The 20,498-nt window shown below is 34.0% G+C and overlaps 1 protein-coding gene across 1 annotated transcript in view; it reads right to left on the bottom strand.

Annotated features, from left to right (window-relative positions):
* COL24A1 (collagen type XXIV alpha 1 chain) overlaps nucleotides 1–20,498 on the bottom strand; it is a gene marked incomplete at its 5' end in the record, with an annotated part of 394,608 nt that overhangs the window by 82,903 nt on the left and 291,207 nt on the right. The window contains 5 exons of the mRNA XM_082667637.1: nucleotides 302–358; nucleotides 999–1,052; nucleotides 1,307–1,360; nucleotides 7,077–7,184; nucleotides 8,840–8,893. Coding sequence (XP_082523763.1) covers nucleotides 302–358; nucleotides 999–1,052; nucleotides 1,307–1,360; nucleotides 7,077–7,184; nucleotides 8,840–8,893 — 327 coding nt within the window. The remainder of the gene's footprint in view (nucleotides 1–301; nucleotides 359–998; nucleotides 1,053–1,306; nucleotides 1,361–7,076; nucleotides 7,185–8,839; nucleotides 8,894–20,498) is intronic.

The raw sequence follows: 20,498 nt of genomic DNA, 5'->3' as shown, positions 1-20,498 counted from the left end.
GTAAAAAAGTTGTTATCATGCATTTAATGCCGCAAATTAGATTTGGAAAGTTACTGTTTTAAACTTCTATACTATGCTAAGGCTCTTGACCTGAATATAAAGTTTTTATATTTAGATAATAAAATTGATTATATATTTAGATTATAAAATTGCAGATTACTGCAAATAGTGCTCTTGTATAAAACCATGTTATAAAAGTAACTAAATAAAACTCCTTGAAAAGATGTAATTGGTGTTGTGAATCTATTGTAGTAACTGTGTTTTATCTTAAAACATCAAAATAATTTTAGGAAAAACCTACTGGTTCACCTCGAGGCCCAGGTGGTCCTAGGACTGTGTTATCTTCTCCTGGATAACCCTATGATGAAGATGATTTATAAACAAAACTAAATTAATAAAATAAACTTTGAAATACGAAGCCTATTATTTCCTAATATGTTATAAAATATGCAATCTGGTTTTATCTTTTTTAAATGAAGAACTTTTATCTACAAAACTTAGCACATGATAATTTATACACGGTTGTAATTCATACATGGTTCTCTTTGGAAGTGTCATTCTGCTTTAATTACATAAAAAGCACTTTACTAATTTTCTCAAAGTGTCTGCTTTCCAATGATACTACAAACCAAGAAGAGTACTGCTGCAGTTATTCTTAATTCATAAAAAATTTTACTATAAATGTATATAGTCATTTAATCTATAGTCTCACAATCGCTTTCAGTAATTAATATTAGTTTTACAAACTTTTACAGATTGCAAAGTACTATAACATATATCATTTCACCTCAATCTTGAAACAACCTATCAAAGACTTTTTAATAATTTGTTTAAGTTTTTGCCCCTTGATATTTATTTTTCTTCTAGAATTTATAATACTTCCCAAGTTTAAAGTGCTTTTTTTATTCTTTGAAAATGTTTCCATACATACTTTCAGAAAGAACACACGAATTCAATGTTTAATTTTATGATAAATAAGTCAATATATTCATACACACCTTTTCTCCTTTAGGTCCTGGCAACCCAGAAAGTCCTGGTTGACCTTCATGGCCCTAACAGAAGGACAAGTAAGTAGACAGTCTCCATATCATTTGTATGTGCTCTACCTAATACCATCATGGCCACACTATTAGATATTGCACTATTCTGAAAGAAGAACAGGATTCACTCTACAGGGGCATGAGACCTCAATATGTTAGAAAGGTTTATCAGGAAATTTCATCTGAGTTTGTATATTTGGGATGACATCTTCATGGAATGTTTTTATAAAAATATACACTTCTTATTTCCAATTAGAAATGCTTACCCTATATCCTGGAATTCCTGGTTCTCCAGAAGTTCCCATCAATCCTAAATGTCCCTAAAAACAAAGTAAACGTTAGAAAGAAAACAGACAATTGTTTAAATCATTAACCTTGTATTCCTATTATTTAAAATTTAGATTTTTAAGGTACGATATTTTACCTAGTCTGAAATGGGAAAACAAAACATAATTCTCCAACTTTCATCTTATTTTACTTCTGAACCACGTAAGTTCCACAAAAATATGTTTCTTTGGTTTACTTCTGGTATGAACATCCTTAATCATATTAAGATAAATACTTTCAGTTGCCAGACTGCTGTAGGCTTCCAGCAAATTCTTGGAAATATAGTTTGTATCTGTCAAAGTTTGTGGTAAACATGCATCGCTAAATACTAGAGAGTGAATTCTGATAGTTTTTAGTATTGTTATGATAGGATCAAGAACTCTGTACTCACTGCTAGTTTCAGATGCTTTGATGAACACAGTTTCAGCTCTGCTCAAAGTTGTTAAAATAGAATTGGTTGACAACTTATGTATAATATTTACCCTATTAATTACTCTTATTATCAATATCACACAGATGAGGAAACATGTAAGTTGAAGGCAAACCTGTAAATGTTCCTAAACTACTGAAAAGATAACTCAGACAACTGAAAAAAGCAAAAATAACACTCTTAAAAATGTCCTATCTTTCATATTATCAAAGTTTCCCTATCAACTCTCCTATTTGAGTCCCAAAATAAATAGGAGATAAGGAAGTTAAGGCACAGAATAACTATGTGACTAGCCAAATACCACACTAACCAGAAGTTCTAATCAATGTAATAAGTAAGGATAATAAATATGAGGAGATGATACGATTATTTACCTAAAGAACCCTGAAAATCATCAAAATTCATTCAAATGAATATAAAGTTTTAAAAAAAGGTATTTTACACAGCATAATTAGAAGATGTAATAGAAAAAGGATTACCTTAAAAACAACAAAATCTATAAGAAGCTAACAATGAACCTAATAAGATAGATGTTAAGAACAGAGATAAAGGAAATAACAAAACTTTAATGAAGGATATACAAGATATAAGTAAATAAAAAGACATATGGTGTTTCTACAGTGAATGATTCAATATTAAAGGAACTTGCTAAGTTGATTCTGAAGTTCACATGAAAGAGGAAAAAGATCATAGTAAGAGCCAAACTTTTCAGAAATATAAATTATGAAGTATTTTCCCTAATAGATCTCAAATGATACTGTAATGATACAGTTATTTAAATGGTGTGGTACTGACCTAGGAACACACTAAAAAATTGAGAAAAGAAGTGAAAACAGACCATTATTTAAGAGTAGCTTACAGTAAGTGTAGCATTTCAGAAAAGTGGGAAATAGATTGTTTATTAAATAGTATTGGGGCTTCCCTGGTGGCACAGTGGTTAAGAATCCACCTGCCAATGCAGGGGACATGGGTTCCAGCCCTGGTCCGGGAAGATCCCACAGGCTGTGGAACAACTAAGCCTGTGTGCCACAACTACTGAGCCTGTGTGCCACAACTACTGAAGCTCGCACACCTAGAGCCCGTGCTCTGCAGCAAGAGAAGCCACCACAATGAGAAGTCCGCGCACCACAACAAAGAGTAGCCTCCGCTCACCGCAACTAGAAAAAGCTGCGCATAGCAACGAAGGCCCAAAGCAGCCATAAATTAATAGATAAATAAATAAATAAATTTAAATAAATAGTATTGCGACAACTGGCTAAGAATTTGGGAAAAAGAAAAATTAGTCCTTTACAACTTATATCATAGCAAACAAAATAAAACAAAAACTCTGTATGCTTTAAAAGGGTTAATGGTAAAAATAAAGCTATAAAAATATTAGAAGAAGGATATGGAAGAATATTTTTATGCACTTTATGTAGGGAAGTCATTTCTAATGAACAAATAAAACCTAGAATGTAAACAAAAAGACTGACAAATTTGACTGTAATAATTAAAACCTCTGTCCAGTGAAAGATACTATAAACAATATTAAAAGATAAATGACAGAAAGGGAAATATATTTATAATATATTAGCAACACTTTAACAAAAGTATATTATCTAAATTATGTAAGGTATTATTGAAATTAAGAAAAAGATAACAACCTAATAGAAAAACATGTAAAGTGCATATGAACAGGTAATTTCTAGAGAAAAAATACAAATTACTTAGTTGCAATCAGGAAAATTGTAAGAAAGAAAATGAGACACACTTTTTCATTTATCAGATTGGCAAACATCAAAAGGATTAATATGAAGTATTCCTGGTGGTGGGCATGTAAATTTGGTGAAACCTCTTGGGAAGGTAGTTTGGAAACGTGTCAAAATTTAAAAAGTGACTATTCTTTTTAGAGAAAATCCAAAGTAGGAGCCTACTTTGAAGACAGTACTCTTTGGATCAATTCATTCTCAAGTTTATTAAAAGTTAATTACATTATCTCAACATAATAAAGCCCACATATTACAAGCCCACAGCTAACATCATACTCAATGGTGAAAAGCTGAAAGTATTTCCTCCAAGATCAGGAACAAGACAAGGATGCCCACTCTCACCACTTTTATTATAAATCTAACTAACGAGGTAAAAGACCTGTACTCAGAAAACTATAAGACACTGAAGAAAAGAAACTGAAAACAACACAAACAGATGGGAAGATATACTGTGTTCATGGACTGGAAGAATTAATATTGTTAAAATGATCATACGACCCAAGGCAGTCTACAGATTTGATGCAATATCTATCAAAATACCAGTGGCATTCTTCACAGAACTAGAACACACAATTTAAAAATTTGTATGGAAACACAAAAGACCCCAAATAGCCAAAACTGAATTTTTTTCAAGATTTTCAATCAGTTTCAAGATTGCTTGAGAAAGAAAAACAAGGCTGGAGGTATCACACTCCCTGATTTCAAACAATACTATACAAAGCTACAGTAATCAAAACAGTATGGTACAGGCACAAAAACAGACACATAGATCAATGGAACAAAATAGAGAGTCCAGAAATGAACCCATACTTCTATGGGCAATTAATCTATGACCAAGGACTCAAGAATACACAATGGGAAAAGACAGCCTCTTCAATAAATGGTGCTGAGAAAACTGGACAGCTACATACAAAAGAACCAAACTGGACTACTCTCACACCATGCACAAAAATACATTCATTAAAGACCTGAAGACCTGAAATGTAAATGTAAACATAAGACCTGAAGCCATAGACTTCTAGAAGAAAACATATGCAGTGTGTTCTTTAACACTGGTCTTAGTAATATTTTTTTTGGATATGTATCCTCAGGCAAAATAAACAAAAGCAAAAATAAACAAATAGACAATATCAAACAAAAAAGCTTTTGTGCAGCCAAGGAAACTATCAATAAAACAAAAAGGCCACCTACTGAATGGGAGAAGTAGCAAACGATAAATCTGATAGGGGGTTAATATCCAAAATATACAAAGAACTCATACAACTCAACATCAAAAAAACAAACAACCCAATTTAAAAATGGGCAGAGGATCTAAACAGACATTTTTCCAAAGAAGACATACAGATAGCCTACAGACACATGAAAAGATGCTCAACATCACTAGTCATCAGGGAAATGCAAATCAAAATCACAATGACATATCACCTCACACCTTTCAGAATGGCTATTATCAAGAAGACAACAAATAACACGTGTTGGTGAGGATGTGGAGAAAAGGGAACCCTTGTGCACTGTTGGTAGGAATATAAATTGGTGCAGCCACTATGCAAAACAGTATGGAGGCTCCTCAAAAAATTAAAATTAAAAATAGAACTACCATATAATCCAGCAATTCTGCTCCCAAGTATTTATCCAAAGAAAATGAAAACACTAATTAGAAAAGATATAAGCACCTCTATGTTCACTGCAGCATTGTTTACAATAGCCAAGATATGGAAGCAACCTAAGTGCCCATCAATAGATGAATGGATAAAGAAGATATGGTAAAAATATACTATGGCATATTACTCAGCCATAAAAAGAATGAAATCGTGATATTTGTGACAACATGGATGGACCTAGAGGTAATTATGCTAAGTGAAATAAATCAAACAAGTACAGTGTGCTATAACTTATATGTAGAATCTAAAAAACAAAACAAATGACAAACAGAAAACAAAAACAGAGTTATAGATACAGAGAACAAGTAGGTGGTTGCCAGAAGGCAGGGTGATGGCAGGAGGAAAGACATAGGTAAGGGAGACTATTTTCCAGTTGCAAGATAAATGAGTCACAGTTATGAAATGTACGGTGTGGAGAATACAGTCAATAAATATGTGATATTTTTGTATGTGCAATATTGTAACTAGACATAACTAGACTTATTGTGGTGACTGTTTTGAAATGTATAGAAATATTGAACACTATGTTGTGTAAAAGGAACTACTCTAGTGTTGTAAGTCAATTATACTCCAAAAAAAAAACCCAACTCATAGAAAAAGAGATCAGATTTGTGGTTAACAGAGCTGGAGGGTAGGGGATGGGAAACGGGATGAAGACAGTCAAAAGGGACAAACTTCTAGTTCTAAGACAAATAAGTACTCAGGATATATGTACAACATGATAAACATAATTATCACTACTACATGTTATATATGAAACTTAAGAGAGTAAATCCCAAGAGTTCTCATCACAAAGAAAAATATGTATTTTTTCTATTGAATTTTATATCTGTATGAGATGATGGATATTCACTAAACGTATTGTGATAATCATTTCATGATGTATGTAAATCAAAGCATTATGCCGTACACTTTAAACTTATACATGCTATATGTCAATTATATCTCAATAAAACCTGAAAAATATTTAAAAATCAATCACATTATATAATGTTTTTGAATGCATAAGCCAAAGATAGGAAAATATTAGTAATTAAAATAAAAGAAAGTAAGAATGACCTGGAATAGTAAGATGGCAGTAAGGAATGGAACACTTAAAATGAGCCTGAGGGAAATGTTCCTCAGACAACAGATGGATTATGCAATGCTCTCCAGAAGGCCTTGGTGAAAAGTCACTTGTGACATTCAAATGGAGATAGTGAATACATACGCATTTTGTAAATAAGTTTATGAAATAGTCAAAAGACTAAATTGGATAATCTCTTAAATATTTTGCAACTCTTCTGCTGTGACTTTCTGAACAGGTCCAAATATATTAGCAATATAATTTTGCTATTACAGGTTCGAAAGCATCGTGCTACCTTGTTTCCAACATCATGTAAAATTCATACAAAAGATTAAAAATTAGTAGATGTTTTGGAGACTTATCACAGCTGGTTAGAAAAATAATCTCCAGATAAGCATGTGGAGTCCAAGCATATAAAGAAAACCCATTTTCAAGTAATTTTCAAAGCAATTTGTCAACCATGACAGCATAATTTTATACAGATATTAAATCCTGATTTCAAGTACAAGGCATATACACTTTCCTACTTAGGAGTTATAATCTGATTTTTTTAAAACCTTATTTTATATTTTATTTCCATTTTGAGAATTTTTTCCCCCTTTCCTCTTTCATGTCCAGAAACCACTAAGCCATTTAAGTACTGTGGAATGCTTACAATTCTCCACATCCCATGGAGGTAGATTATTTTCAATGGAACTATTGCTTTCTCTGTAAAATTAATCAAGGGACAGAGCCTTTAGGACACGGATACATTTCTTTTCCACCCACAGTGAACTCAGTTCTGGAGACAAATCAAATACTGACCACAGCACCTCTAGTTCCTCTGGCACCTTTAGGACCATTTTCCCCAATTTGTCCAGGAGCACCTCTGCTTCCAATTTCTCCTGTGGGCCCCATTTGTCCTTTATCACCCTGTGGATGCCATTAGTAAGAGAGAAAAGTAAGAAAAAAACAAACTTATACTCAGATTAATTAACTATATCATATACCCGAATGGCTCCAGAGGATATTCTGTAAGCAAAATTCTATAAATAGTAACTTTGCTTTAACTTAATAGTACTACAGACCACCACTGACAATAATAACATACCATCGCTACCTAGCTTACCTTAAAGATATAATTAAAAGTAATTTTGGAAAAAAGAATATTAAAAATTTTGGCCAAACAAGCAGGGAAGATATGGTGCTCATGTTGAGTTACAAATAAACCAAGTTTATTATTTTGAAATTTGTTTTGCATTTATGTACGAATGCATGCATGCATGTATTTATTCCTGACCTGAGAAAACACAGGCCCTATGAGAAACCTGTTTCTACAGAGAATTTCAATGCCCCAAAGATCTGTCTAATGCAAAAAGGCTCTAGTGTGCAGTTCTGTATACTCAGTATCATCACTTACTTGGCTGGAGTTTGTGTTTAAAAATCTGTAACGTTTTTGTATGATTTTACATCCTTCTGAAAACTAGATACCTTCTGTTTTCCAATAGGCTAACTAATCATTCTCTAATACCAAAGTACAGCAGCTTTTAAACATTAAATGTTATAATTCATTTTCTGCATGTTGGAACCAACCTGTTCTATTATTGATAATCAAGTAGATACAAAGAAAAATTAAACAGTGATCACAGTCAGGAAATTTTTGGTTATTCATAATAATTCACAGGCTTTCCCAAAGACACAGGCTGTTGTAAGGACCTGCACTGTCCTTCTTGTAAAATCATTTAGACATAACATTATGTTTGATGAAAAGACACTTCAATATTGGGCTTATTTTCATGGGTAAGAATGGCAACTAAAATTTACCTCATTCACTTTTACCTTTTATTATCTTATACTGCCCCCAAATTATGAAAAAGATGGACTAGGTGCATATTCACAGAAATGACAGATCTGATTTTGGGAACTAGAATATGGTGTGATTTGTAGTTAATTATAGTAAATATATTCAAAACTGTTGTAGTACAATGTGAAAATCATTTTTATGTCTCACCAATACTTGAACAAATTATTGACTCTATCCAAGGATGAATTATTCATTATATTGTGCTAAATTCTACAAAGGCATCACATTTTCTTAGTAAAATATAAAGGAAGAAATAAAACATATTGTTTTGTGTTTCTTAGTTAATGTATAGGAAAGATAAAATCAATCATTAACCTTTTCAATTTGGAAAAGTACAATTAAAACAAACCCCAAAACAATTCTAATATTTCTCTCCCCTAAATATTTTACTAATGTTGTTACTAAATAGCACAAATGGTATATAGTATTTTTCTTTTCTCTCTTTTCCTGTCCATGGTCTACTAAGGTAAACAGGAGAAGAAAAGGCAAAGATCTTTTCAGAAACTACAAAGTAGAAAATTTGACTTCAGATAATAAGTAATAAGGTAATAAGTACTCCTAAGTGGAATTAAATATTAATTTATACAAATGTGCCTTTTAAGCCAAATTTATCGTTCTTTATTGTTTTACCTCCAGTGCAAATAAAAACACCACAGTATGCTATGGAGCTCTGGGCACGTCAGAAGAAAGAAAACCAGCATAAAAAGACGTAAAAAAAAATTACCTTCTTCCCTGGACGACCTCTTTGTCCTGGCAGTCCCACTGTTCCTTCAGGTCCCTGAATATCGAGTATGAAAAAGGAAATACATTGTTAAAGATAGGACTAGAAAGAATGTTTAAATACTTATATCACATAATCACTGAATTGAACACTAAGTAAAAACAAGGGTTACTTCTTAACAATATTATGTTTGTATAATTATTTTGAAAGAGGTCATGATGATTTAGAAGCCCAGCTGTTACTAGTGAGTAAAGTTCACATAAACAAACTGGCCAAGATAGACCAAATTAAACTGTTCTTAACTACAGAGGGAAAACAACTTGGTTTTAGTACACCCATTGAATTAACGATAAGGTAATTAAAGTTAACCCAAATGCATCCATTTCAGCAGTTCTATGAGCTAGTATGGGTTCAACATCTTGTTGAATGTATAATACTATAACATATATCTAACATACTGTCAAGGAGAATCTTAAAACCTCAATGAAGTGTAAGATTAAGCAAATATTATTTGATCTGTGGAAAAAAAAGGAGAGAGGGGAAATACATGGAGAGAAAAGAGACAGTCATATCAAACTGTTTAAAACAATATTTTCACTTCAATCTGTATTTTGTTTAGACAAAAGTAGACTAAAAGTCTTCAATAAACACTTTATTAAAGTAAGAAGTGGCTAAAATATTTTAAATGTCATGTGAATTTGCAGGTCAACAATGGTTAGGCTTAAATGAGATCCATAGTAAGCCAGACTGCAAGTTCTAAAATAGCTAATAATTAATCATAGCATTCCTTGCATTAGTTGGAAATGAAAATGGAAATTTCAAATTTGCGTCCCAAAGCTTGGCAAACTGCAAAAATGATGCAGACAAGAAATAAATTGTGGTTTACCACTGTGCTGCGGAGGCTCTTGATAAATATTTGTTGAACGAATAAACAGATACCTAAGGAAATGAGTCATGCCCTGTGCTCCTGAGCAAATGTTCTTCTAGCTTCAGAAAGTCCGCTGAATTTAGAGGCCAAAGTGGTTAAGTTCTACTGCTGTAGTTCTAGCTGCATCCAGAGGTTGAAATGATAGTTGCACTAACATGAGACTTCTTTGTGGTTAACGTGGACTTTTTAAGAGAGGCTGATTAACATTCACAGAGGTTAAAGATATGAGCATTTAAGTCAGACAGCTGTACTTTCATGTTCTGGCTCTGTCACCTAACGGCTATATGACCATAAGTAGACTATTTGACTTCTAAAGTCCTCAGTTTCCTGTTATATAGCAGGGATATATTAATACTTCTTCAAAGGGTTACTAAGATTGAATGAGATAATGCATTCAAAGCTTAGAAAGGAATAGACTTATACTGAACAGCTCAATAAATGTCAGTTCTCACTAATTTCTGTTGTCTTTTTAAAGTGCATTATGTAATATTTAAATATATATAAATATATATAGAAGATATTAAAAGGTATAATGAGCACCCATGTACCTACCACCCACTTTAAGAAACAGAAGCTACACACACACACACACACACATACATACAACTGTTAGCAGACACATCACCTTCCCTCCTCACTCAGGTGCAACAATTGTCCTCAATTTGTTTATCATTCACATGCATTTCTTTATACTTTTACTCCATTTGTATATATTCCCAAATATTATATGGTTATTTTGCATCTTTTCAAACTTTCAATAAGCTGTATCACACTTTATATATTCTTTTGAAATTTTTTGAACACAACATTTTGTTTTTGAAATTATTCAGTGTCTCTACTTTACTTACACTTTTTTTTCACTCCTACAGGATTACATTTTGCTATCAAACCACAATTTATTCAACCATTTTCCTAGTGAAGAATTTTTGGTAGTTTTTTTGTTTTTTCGGTTACAGATAATGCTGCAATAAACACTCTTGTACATATCACTATGTGCCCACCTCAAGAGTTTTTTGGGCGAGGGTATATACCCTGGAGTTGAATTGCTGGCTTGTAGGATATATGCACCTTTCAGTATACAAGATTTTGCCAACTTGTTCTCCAGAGTGCTTTTGCCAATTTATATTCCCAAAGCAACGTTTAATGGTTCCAATTACTCCAAATCTTCCATAATGCTTGGTACTATCAGACTTAAAATTTGTCTGTCTCAAGGGAGCAAAATGATGTATTATTTGGGATTTCAATTCACATGTCCCTGATTATTAAGGAGGAATGAATATCTATTCATACAGTAATTCAACATCTATATGTGAATCTCTAGTTCCCATCTTCTGTCCAGTATTCTACTGGGCTGTCCTTAATGTCCTGATACTTGTATTTCATTCATTCTGTATATCACAAATCTCTTTTCCCAGCCTGGAGCTTATTTTCTCACTTTGTCCACTATAATTTTTCACTAACACAACTTTGAAGTTTTAATGTAGTCAAATTCATCAATATTTTCTTCTTGTTTTATTTTTTTAGTGTTTAAGAGATCCTTACTGCTTCCCCTTCCTCCATGAGGTCACAAAATATTCTCCAATTTAAAATTTTGATTTTTATAATTAGGTCTTTAATCTAATTGGGATTTCATTCTTTTGTGTGTTTGTACTTTGATGTGAAGGAAAGATTTGTTTTTTTCCATTTGGATAACCAATTGTACCAGTACCATTTACTGAATATTTCATCCTTTCCTTATAAATCTGCAATGCATAATCAATTTATTAAACTTTAAGTTTCAAAATATACTTAGATCTGAGTCTACATTCTATTTCCATTGGTCTATTTGTCTATCTGTGAATGAATGACACTGACTAAATGACTAGCTTCAATAATAAGTTACGGTATCAGGTAGAGCAAGTTCTCCCTTTCAAATACCACTCCCCACCAACATCAACAACCTGTTCTTGAAAACTGTCTTGATATTGGACCTTTGATCTTCCACACACATTTTAAAACCACTTTTCATCAATCCAGTTATATAAAAAAATCCTGTAGAGATTGTGACTGAAACTGTACTGAACTTATAAGGAGGGTTAAATTTTTTTGATATTGAGTTTTCCTATCCATGAAATATCTCTCCATTTATTTAGATCTTTGTTAATAAACTACTACACACTTTTTTTTCAATAAAATTTTGCAAATCTTTTGTTAGATTTACTCCTAGGTACTTAATTTTTGCTGATTGTATTGAATTTTATTTTTAAATTGTATTTTTAAAAGTTTTCTGTTTCTTGCTGGTAGAAAAGAATGGAATATTTTTTTGGTATATTAATTTTATATATAGCATCTTGCTAAACTCTCATGAATTCTAATAATCTGTCTGTAGATTACTTCTCTCATTTTACTCTACTGGCTGGGACTCTGAGTAAATGGGGAATAGAAATGGTAAATAGTAGTGACCTTTGCTCATTTCTTTTAAGTTTCACCATTAAGTATCATAGTCAACGTATGGAAGTTAAATTTTACTAAATGCATTTTTTTTTTTTTTTGCGGTATGCGGGCCTCTCACTGTTGTGGCCTCTCCCGTTGCGGAGCACAGGCTCTGGACGCTCAGGCTCAGCGGCCATGGCTCATGGGCCCAGCCACTCCGCGGCATGTGGGATCTTCCCGGACCGGGGCACGAACCCGTGTTCCCTGCATTGGCAGGCGGACTCTCAATCACTGCACCACCAGGGAAGCCCACTAAATGCTCTTTGTTTCATCTATTGAGATGATAGTTTTTCTTCAATTTGTAAATATGTGACTTAATTTTATAATTAAAAAAATATGTTAGACCTTTGTTGCAATACTAACAGGGAATTCATAAATCCCTTTATCCTGTCAGTACTCCAAAATGGTACTGAATTCAAATACTCAGGTATCAGCTGAAAACCATGGCATGGCAATGCTACCTGCCAATCAACAATTTAGTTTAGGCATCACTGTAAGTTATATATTTAAATATCATATATTTAATATTTAAACATTATATATTTAAATATTAAGAAAAATTTATGGATAATGCAAAAATAACAGCTCTGACATAAGTGACAAGCATAAGTAAGTTTCACAAATGTGTATAATTGAGACATTTGTTATTATTCTGAAAGATGACTTACACATTCATCTCTATCTTCAAACCTCCATTCCCTCCTCATTTTCAAGTTAATAACCTTGCTTCATATCTGAGAGATAGTAGCAATTAAACAAGAGCCATCTCCTCTTCCCAACACCCAACTTTCCAATACACCTACTTATGCACCCACATATTCTGCTTCTCTTCTCTTACAAAAGAAGTGTCTCTGTTTCCTGCCTGAGGCCAGCTCCTCACTTACACATATAAGAAGCCTATGTCCTCTCACCTATTCAAGGCTCTCTCTTCTGAAAACATCCCCCTTTCACTTGCACTATCAATTTTTCTCTCTTGACTGGATCATTTCCAATAGTATTCAAATATGCTAAATATTACTCATTAAAAAAATCCTTCCTCGATCTCATGTTCTTCCCGTCCTTCCTACCTTCCTTTTGTCTTTTCCATTCTCTCATTCAATTTCTCGTGTACTTTTCTAGAAACATTTTCTGCTCCCCCTTCACAGAAAAACTTTTGAAAGACTTGTTTATGCTCATTGTCACCATTTCCTTACTCTCGTTTTCTCTTCATTTGGGCTTTTGTTCTTACCACACCTCTGAAATTGCTCTTTTTCAGGTCACCAACTGACTTCCATATAGCCATCTCCAATGGCTGGTAATCCAACTCATTTTATCGGAAACTTCTTTTTCATTCTTGAAACTTTTTTTAAACCTTTGTTTTTATGGCAGCACACTTCCCCGATTTTCCACTTACTTATATCTCCTTATTTGCTGGCTCCTCCTCTGCCCAAGCATCTAATGTTGGAGTGCCCTCTTCTCTTTTCTCTTTTTAGGTGATCTCATCCTGTCCCTGTGGCTTTAAAGACCATCTACATTCTAATGTTTCCTAAAATTATATCACCTGTCCTGACTGCACCACTGACTTTCTGATCTACCTTCAACATCTCTTCTTGAATTTCTAATGGGCATCTTAAACTTTGTGTGTCCCAAACTGAACTCTTGGAATTCCCTCCTTGAACCCCTAAACTGCTTCTCAGTTTTCCCCATCTCCTTTGTTAATAGGGCAATATTTTGAAAATTATTAAAATACTTTTCTATTTTGCCTTTTTGATTACATGGACTTCATCCTATTTAGCCCAAGGGATTCATATGTACAGGGGTTGAATATATTAAGAGATGATGTTTCTATTTTCTTTGTTTCTAACTTTAACATTTCACAAGCTGAGCCTGGGGCACCCAGCACACAAGGCTGTCTTAAACTGTAGAGAAGACACACTTTCCATTTATCACAGTAGAACTCTAAGGATTTTACTAGATGGTAGAAGGATGAGGATATGACATAGGGGAAGTAAAGAGAAAGCTTAAGACTTTTTCTTTGCCCCCAGGAGAATCTGGGAAGGCAAAGAGGGAGACAGAGAGACATTGGTGTTCAGATTTCCCTCATTCTGAGTTTTGGCAGAAAGAGACCCTTGTTCCCTACTACTCATTCAGGATTCAGAAAAGGTAGCTTTTCTCTAGCTATCACATGGTTTATGGCTATATCAATTTGGTTGCTCAGCAAAGTCAAAATGAGGAAGACCATATTGTTATATTTTCCTGAGCTACTCCTTGATTCCTATATGATGTAGAAGGGAACTAAGAAACACCTGAGGAGCTTGCATGTGTGTATCGGTGGCCATTACTCTAGGAAGATGTGGCTCTGTAGTAAGGGCTGAAGAGCAGACTCCTTGGGCTAGAGCTGAATGAAAATCACAGCAGACCTCAGAGGGATCTAATGATTAGCAGAGGCTGACAGGCTATTTAAGCAAGGGAACACCCCCCAAAAAGAAATGAAAATTACCAGTTTAGAGACATCATCATCAAAGGCCACGAGGGTGGGCAGTAAGCAAACTGACAAGGGACATTATCACGTCCCACTCAGTATGAATAATACCTGCCTCTAGATCTAAGGCCTCCTCGTCTTTGTCACCACAGCAAACACAGACTCAATATTAGAAAGGAGTAAAAGAGGGAGGTGGAAGATGGGTACATCTGAGAGACTAAGCATCATAAGAGTCTGAGCACTACCTAAAGAGCCGACTAAATTACAGGAACAGATTAAGCTTTCAATTGAATTGGATATAAAAATTTTCTCTCTGTCTCCCCCAATTCCCCAACCACGCCTCATTAATCAGTAAGTTAGGGCTTGTGAGGAAAACCATATGAACCTGAAATAAAGAAATTACATATTTGCAAATGTGTAAGTACCAACTTGTAACCCTATTACACACTTAATGGTATGATCAACCACTCCGTTGCTCTGCCTAAAAACCAGGATTTATTCTTTATTATATTGTCCCTCTTCCTCAACATCTAAACCATGAGCAAATCCAGTCAACTCTATCTCCAAGATGTCTTGAATCTGATCATTATTTACTCTCTCTATTGCTCCCCTGCATTCCAAACCACCCTATCATTTTTTCATCTACACGACTGCCACAAACTTCTAAGTGGTTTGGTCCACTTTTACCCTTACATTCCATTTCTTCGAAATAACACAAATGTTACCAACAATGTTAATCAAGCATCTCTCCCTGTGTAAAACCTTCCAGATGGCTGTCCATTGCAAGTAGAGTAATCTTCAAACCTCTTATCATGGTCTATAATTCCCCTACATGATCTGCCTCCCTCCTATTTCTCTGACATTGTGTTTCCCAGTTATTTACTATACTCTGGCTACTTGACCACTACCACCCTTTTTTTAAATAGGGCATTTAATAAATGCCCTTTCTACCTTGCAGCATTTGCATTAGGTGTTTCCTCTGCCTAGAAAGCTTTTTTTCAGATATTCACATGACTGGCTTCTTATCCTTAGGCATCTGGCTCAATGTAACCTCATGTAATCCTTCTGTGGCCATCCCAATTAAAGTAGCCCCTTTATCAGGACATTCTCTATCCCATTACTATGTTTTATTTTCTTCATAGCACTTATCACTATCAGAAATTATTATTCTTGTTCACACTGCCTTTCCACACTACATGTTGCATGACAGCAGAGACCTTGTCTGTTTAGTTCATTGTTGTAACATTAGTGCCCAGAACTGTGTCCAGCATATAACTGATGCTTAATAAATATTTAATAAATGAATGATAGAATGCATGCCCAAAGTAGAAAATATTTAGCCTTAATCAGACAGTAGCTAGTCTGCTAGGTATTTATTTGTAAATAAATAACACCTTAAAGAACATTTACTATCTGTTGGAAGTAAAACCAAAGTTCGTGAATAAAAGGCAAAGGGTAGTGGCAGATTTTTATACTACCTTTTAGCTTCTAGGAAACAGAACATATGGATCTACTAGGAACCTTTTGCACAGTAAACTTTCGTACATATTTGAAGAGCTCATTATGTGTGAGAAAAGGGGTTACCTGTGCTCTAAGCTGCATTTTCTTCTGTCATTATAATCAGAAAGATCTCCCCTGGTTCTTCTGTTCACTTTTTTCCTCTTTAAAGATAGTTTGTTTTTCTTTTGGGGAGTGGTAAACCTCCATTGATATTAGGCTGGTTTATTTTCGTGCTTGTTCTGAAATGTGTAAGTAATATTTTGCTCCAAAATGTTGGGTTTTAAAAGTTTAACAAGACGCACTACAACCCATTTGTATAATTAGAGGCTTGCAGAAGAGACTGGAAAAAAAAGCAGCAGTTTCTACAATGTGCATGTTTTAATAGATTTCTTCAATGATTAAAGAAATAAGAATGCTTTTAAATAAATGTCATGTTGACAGATAATAGTTGGCTTGATGTTCAGCCTACTTATAACACAGAGGAAGCATTTCGGATTCCCTACTGATTATTTTAAACTTTGTTGAGAGTAGCTGTATTGTCTCAGAAGTAACACATCACATATATTTTTTAAACAATTTTATTGAGATATAATTCACATACCATATTATAAATCCATTTAAAGTGTACAGGTTATGGTTTTTAGTATATTCACAGAGTTGTGCAACCATCACCACAATCAATTTTAGAATCAATTTCCATCATCCCAAAAAGAAACCCTGTACCCACTAGCGGTCACTACCAGTTTCCTCCCAACCTCCCCAGCCCTAGGCAACCACTAATTCACTACCTGTCTCTAGAGATTTGCCTATTTGGGACATTTCATATAATATGTGGTCTCTCATGACTGGCTGCTAGGCATAATGTTTTCAAGGTTCATCAATGTTGTGGCATGGATCAGTATATTACTTCTTTTTTTTCCAAATAATATTCCATTGTGTGAACATACTACATTAACTAATAGACATTTGTTAATTGATGACCATTTGTGTTGTTTCTACTTTTTGGCTATCATAAATAATGCTGCTATGAACATTCATGTAAATGTTTTTGTTTGAATCCTGTTTTCAGTTCTCTTGGGTATATACCAAGAATTGATGGGTCAAATGGTAACTCTGTTTTTAACATTTTGAGAGACTGCCAAACTGATTTACAAAGTGGCTGCACAATTTTACACCCCACCAATGATGTATAAGGATTCCAATTTCTTTACATTCTCATCAACACTTGTTATTTTCTGTTTTCTTTTCCTTATTATAACCACCCTAGTGGATGTGAAGCAGTATCTCATTGTAGCTTTATTTGCATTTTCCTAACAGCTAATGATGTTGAGCATCTTTTCATGTGCTTATTTGCCAACTGTATATTTTCTTTGGAGAAATATCTGTTTAAAGACTGCTCATTTTTCAGTTGGGTTGTCTTTTTATTATTGAGTTGTAAGAGTTCTTTATATATTTTGGATACCAGTACCTTATCATATACAATTTGCAAATAATATTTTCTCCCATTCTATGGGAGTCTTTTCACTTTCTTGATGGTGCTCTTTGATGCATAAAACTTTTAATTTTAATGGAGTACAATTTATCTATGTTTCCTTTTATTACTTGTAATTCTGGTGTTATCTAAGAAGGCTTTGCATAACCCAGGGTCATGAAGGTTTACTCCTATGGTGTCTTCCAAGACATTTATAGTTTTATCTCTTACATTTAGGTCTATGACACAGTTTGAGTTAATTTCTGTGTATAATATAAGGGAGGATCCAACTTAATTATTTTGTGTGCGGATATCCAGTAGTTCGAGCATCATTTGTTGAAAAGACCATTCTTTCCCTCATTTAATTGTCTTGGTACATCACATGCTTTGGTAATTCAAATTTATTTTATCTATTTCTTTTTCTTGGAATTTATTTTATCCCTTGCGATAGCCAATAACACTAGACATTGTTAAACAAAGTTTGGAAGTTATAGAGAGTGCTCCCATCAGAGACAATGTTTTTCTTCTGCTTGAAACCTTTCAGTGGCTTCTTACTACACTTTAAATAAAACCCAAATTTTTACCATGGTTTAAAAGGTCCTTCATGATCTGCCTTCTACCTATTTCCTCAAGCTCATCCAAACAACTTTTCACTATTCACTATGCTATAATAGCTTCCTTTAACTTTTCCAAAAATACCTAGATCATTCTCACCTCCACATCTTGGCCCTTGCTATTCTACCTACCCTGAAGGATCTCCCAAAGTTCTCTGCATGACTGGCTCCTTTTCACTCCTCAGGTCTCAATTCAATCCTCCCCTATCTAGAGAAGACGTTCCTCACTGCCCTGGTGTAAATAGTTTCTCTATCCATACCAGCTTCCCCCTTCCCTTAACCAGTTGTTCTTTATCATCAGCCTGTTTATTTTCATCATTGCATTTATCACAACCTTCAATGATCTTGTCTAATGTCAGTTTTCTCCATGATATTATCAAATCTGAGATCAGGAACCTTGCTCCTCTCATTCCCCATGGTGTCCCTAAGGCTTAGCAGAGTTCTTGGCAGAGTTCTCTCATTGAAAGAACTCATAAACTTCACTGAATTAGTGAATGGACAAATACATTTTAGAGAGTCACAGTTTGTAAGGCTAACATAAATTTAGAAACATCCAAGCTAATGCTTTTTTAAGGCTAAGCTTTCTGTCTCAAAAAAGCCTATATAGAAGATACTATGTTAAATAGACATGCAAGGATCTTTTCTGATTCAAGCAGGAAAAGAAGGAGCAAAGTCCTACCAGCTCAGCATCTTCCCTGGCACAGTCTTCTTGGGGTGTTCTGCATAGTTCCAACCCCTTTATTATGTGTAATGTGTAAACCAAGAAACCAAAGAATGACTCACCCAACAATGTACAGCTCTTTAGTGACAGAGCAGGGGTTTCAACAATTCTTGCACAGTGGTCAGTGCAGGGTTGTTTCTATTATGTGCTGTTTTGCAACACAACAGTTCAGAACAAACAAGTCTAACACCAGAGTCATATGAAGCATTCAGAAGATAAGGATTTAGATAATCCTTTACTCCTTAACGCCACTGACCTCAAATTTCCAACATGATTATTTTTCAGGGCTACCAAGGAAACTGTCTTAGAAAGAAGAGTCAGGTATACTTCATTCTTTTCTAGCTGCTGATATTCATTCCTCTCATCTTTCTGACTTCATTTTTAAGAGTCTATCGGAAAAGCCTCTTAGAAAAGCGTGCATTATTTTATTTTAGCTTCTCTTAAGATATTCACCTCAACCTAATATCATACCACCCTAGACAGATGGGAAAATTAACACTTCAATAAATCCAATCAAGTTTTGTTGTAAAGGAATAAAACAAGATAACTTCATTTATATATACTCAGTTTTGGAGTGCACAGCTTCACCTCTGTTTAGATCTTAGATAACAGAATGATAGACTTTTTAAGAAATGAATGAAGGACCATAAGTCAGGCAGATGTTTCTTCTGAGAAACTTCCAAACTATTTTCCTCATATAGAGTTATACATTTAGACAACTGAATATTTTAGAACAGAACTCAAGCATAAAATACAAAATATTTTCCTTTGTTCAAAGAGTCTACATCTTGGATTTGGGAATTTGTTACTAACGTTTCTCTTGCCTTATTTTTCAAACCAGATATCATTTTCCAATCTTTTAGAAAGAAGAACATCTCTTTCTTATTTATTTTTTAAAGAATTTTTAAGGTAGCATCTTTGTGACATTGCCTAAGGAAGAATTTTTCTGAAGTGCAAAAATAAATCCAACATCAGGCCGTCTGATTAAGCAATAGTTCCTTGGATCAGAAAATTCTTTTGAAAAAATATGCTGTGGTATTTTTATTAAGTTTATGAGCTGAAAGGCATTTAAAATTCCAAGGAAACAACAAAAAGAATAAAAAAGAAACACACATGTGTTGTTACTAAAAAAGGCACCAAAGATGTGTACAAGAGGATTATTCCTGGAAAAATTATGAAGCAGATGAAATCTGTGTTTATCATTTTTCCATGTTTTGTTTTGATCTCCTTTTTCATCTCTGCTCTGTCCATCACCATTTGTCATACTGTGTCATCCCTCTCTGGGATTTCTGCCTGTGTTGTCCTATGGCATGGTTAGGCCTTTCTTTTTTTTTAAGTTCTGTGTCCCCCCCACCTCCCCCCATCAACTTTAGCGTTCTCTTAGGGAACTAAGCTAGTTGACTGAAAAATAAATCCATGCTAAAACATTAATAACTGTTTATAACTTTCTTGTATAAAAACAAATTTGATAAAAATTCTCAGGACGATAACTGTA

This window comes from Grampus griseus (assembly GCF_964374135.1).
Source record: "Grampus griseus genome assembly, chromosome: 1".
Taxonomy (NCBI): domain Eukaryota; kingdom Metazoa; phylum Chordata; class Mammalia; order Artiodactyla; family Delphinidae; genus Grampus; species Grampus griseus.
This window is presented reverse-complemented; position numbering and strand designations above follow the sequence as displayed.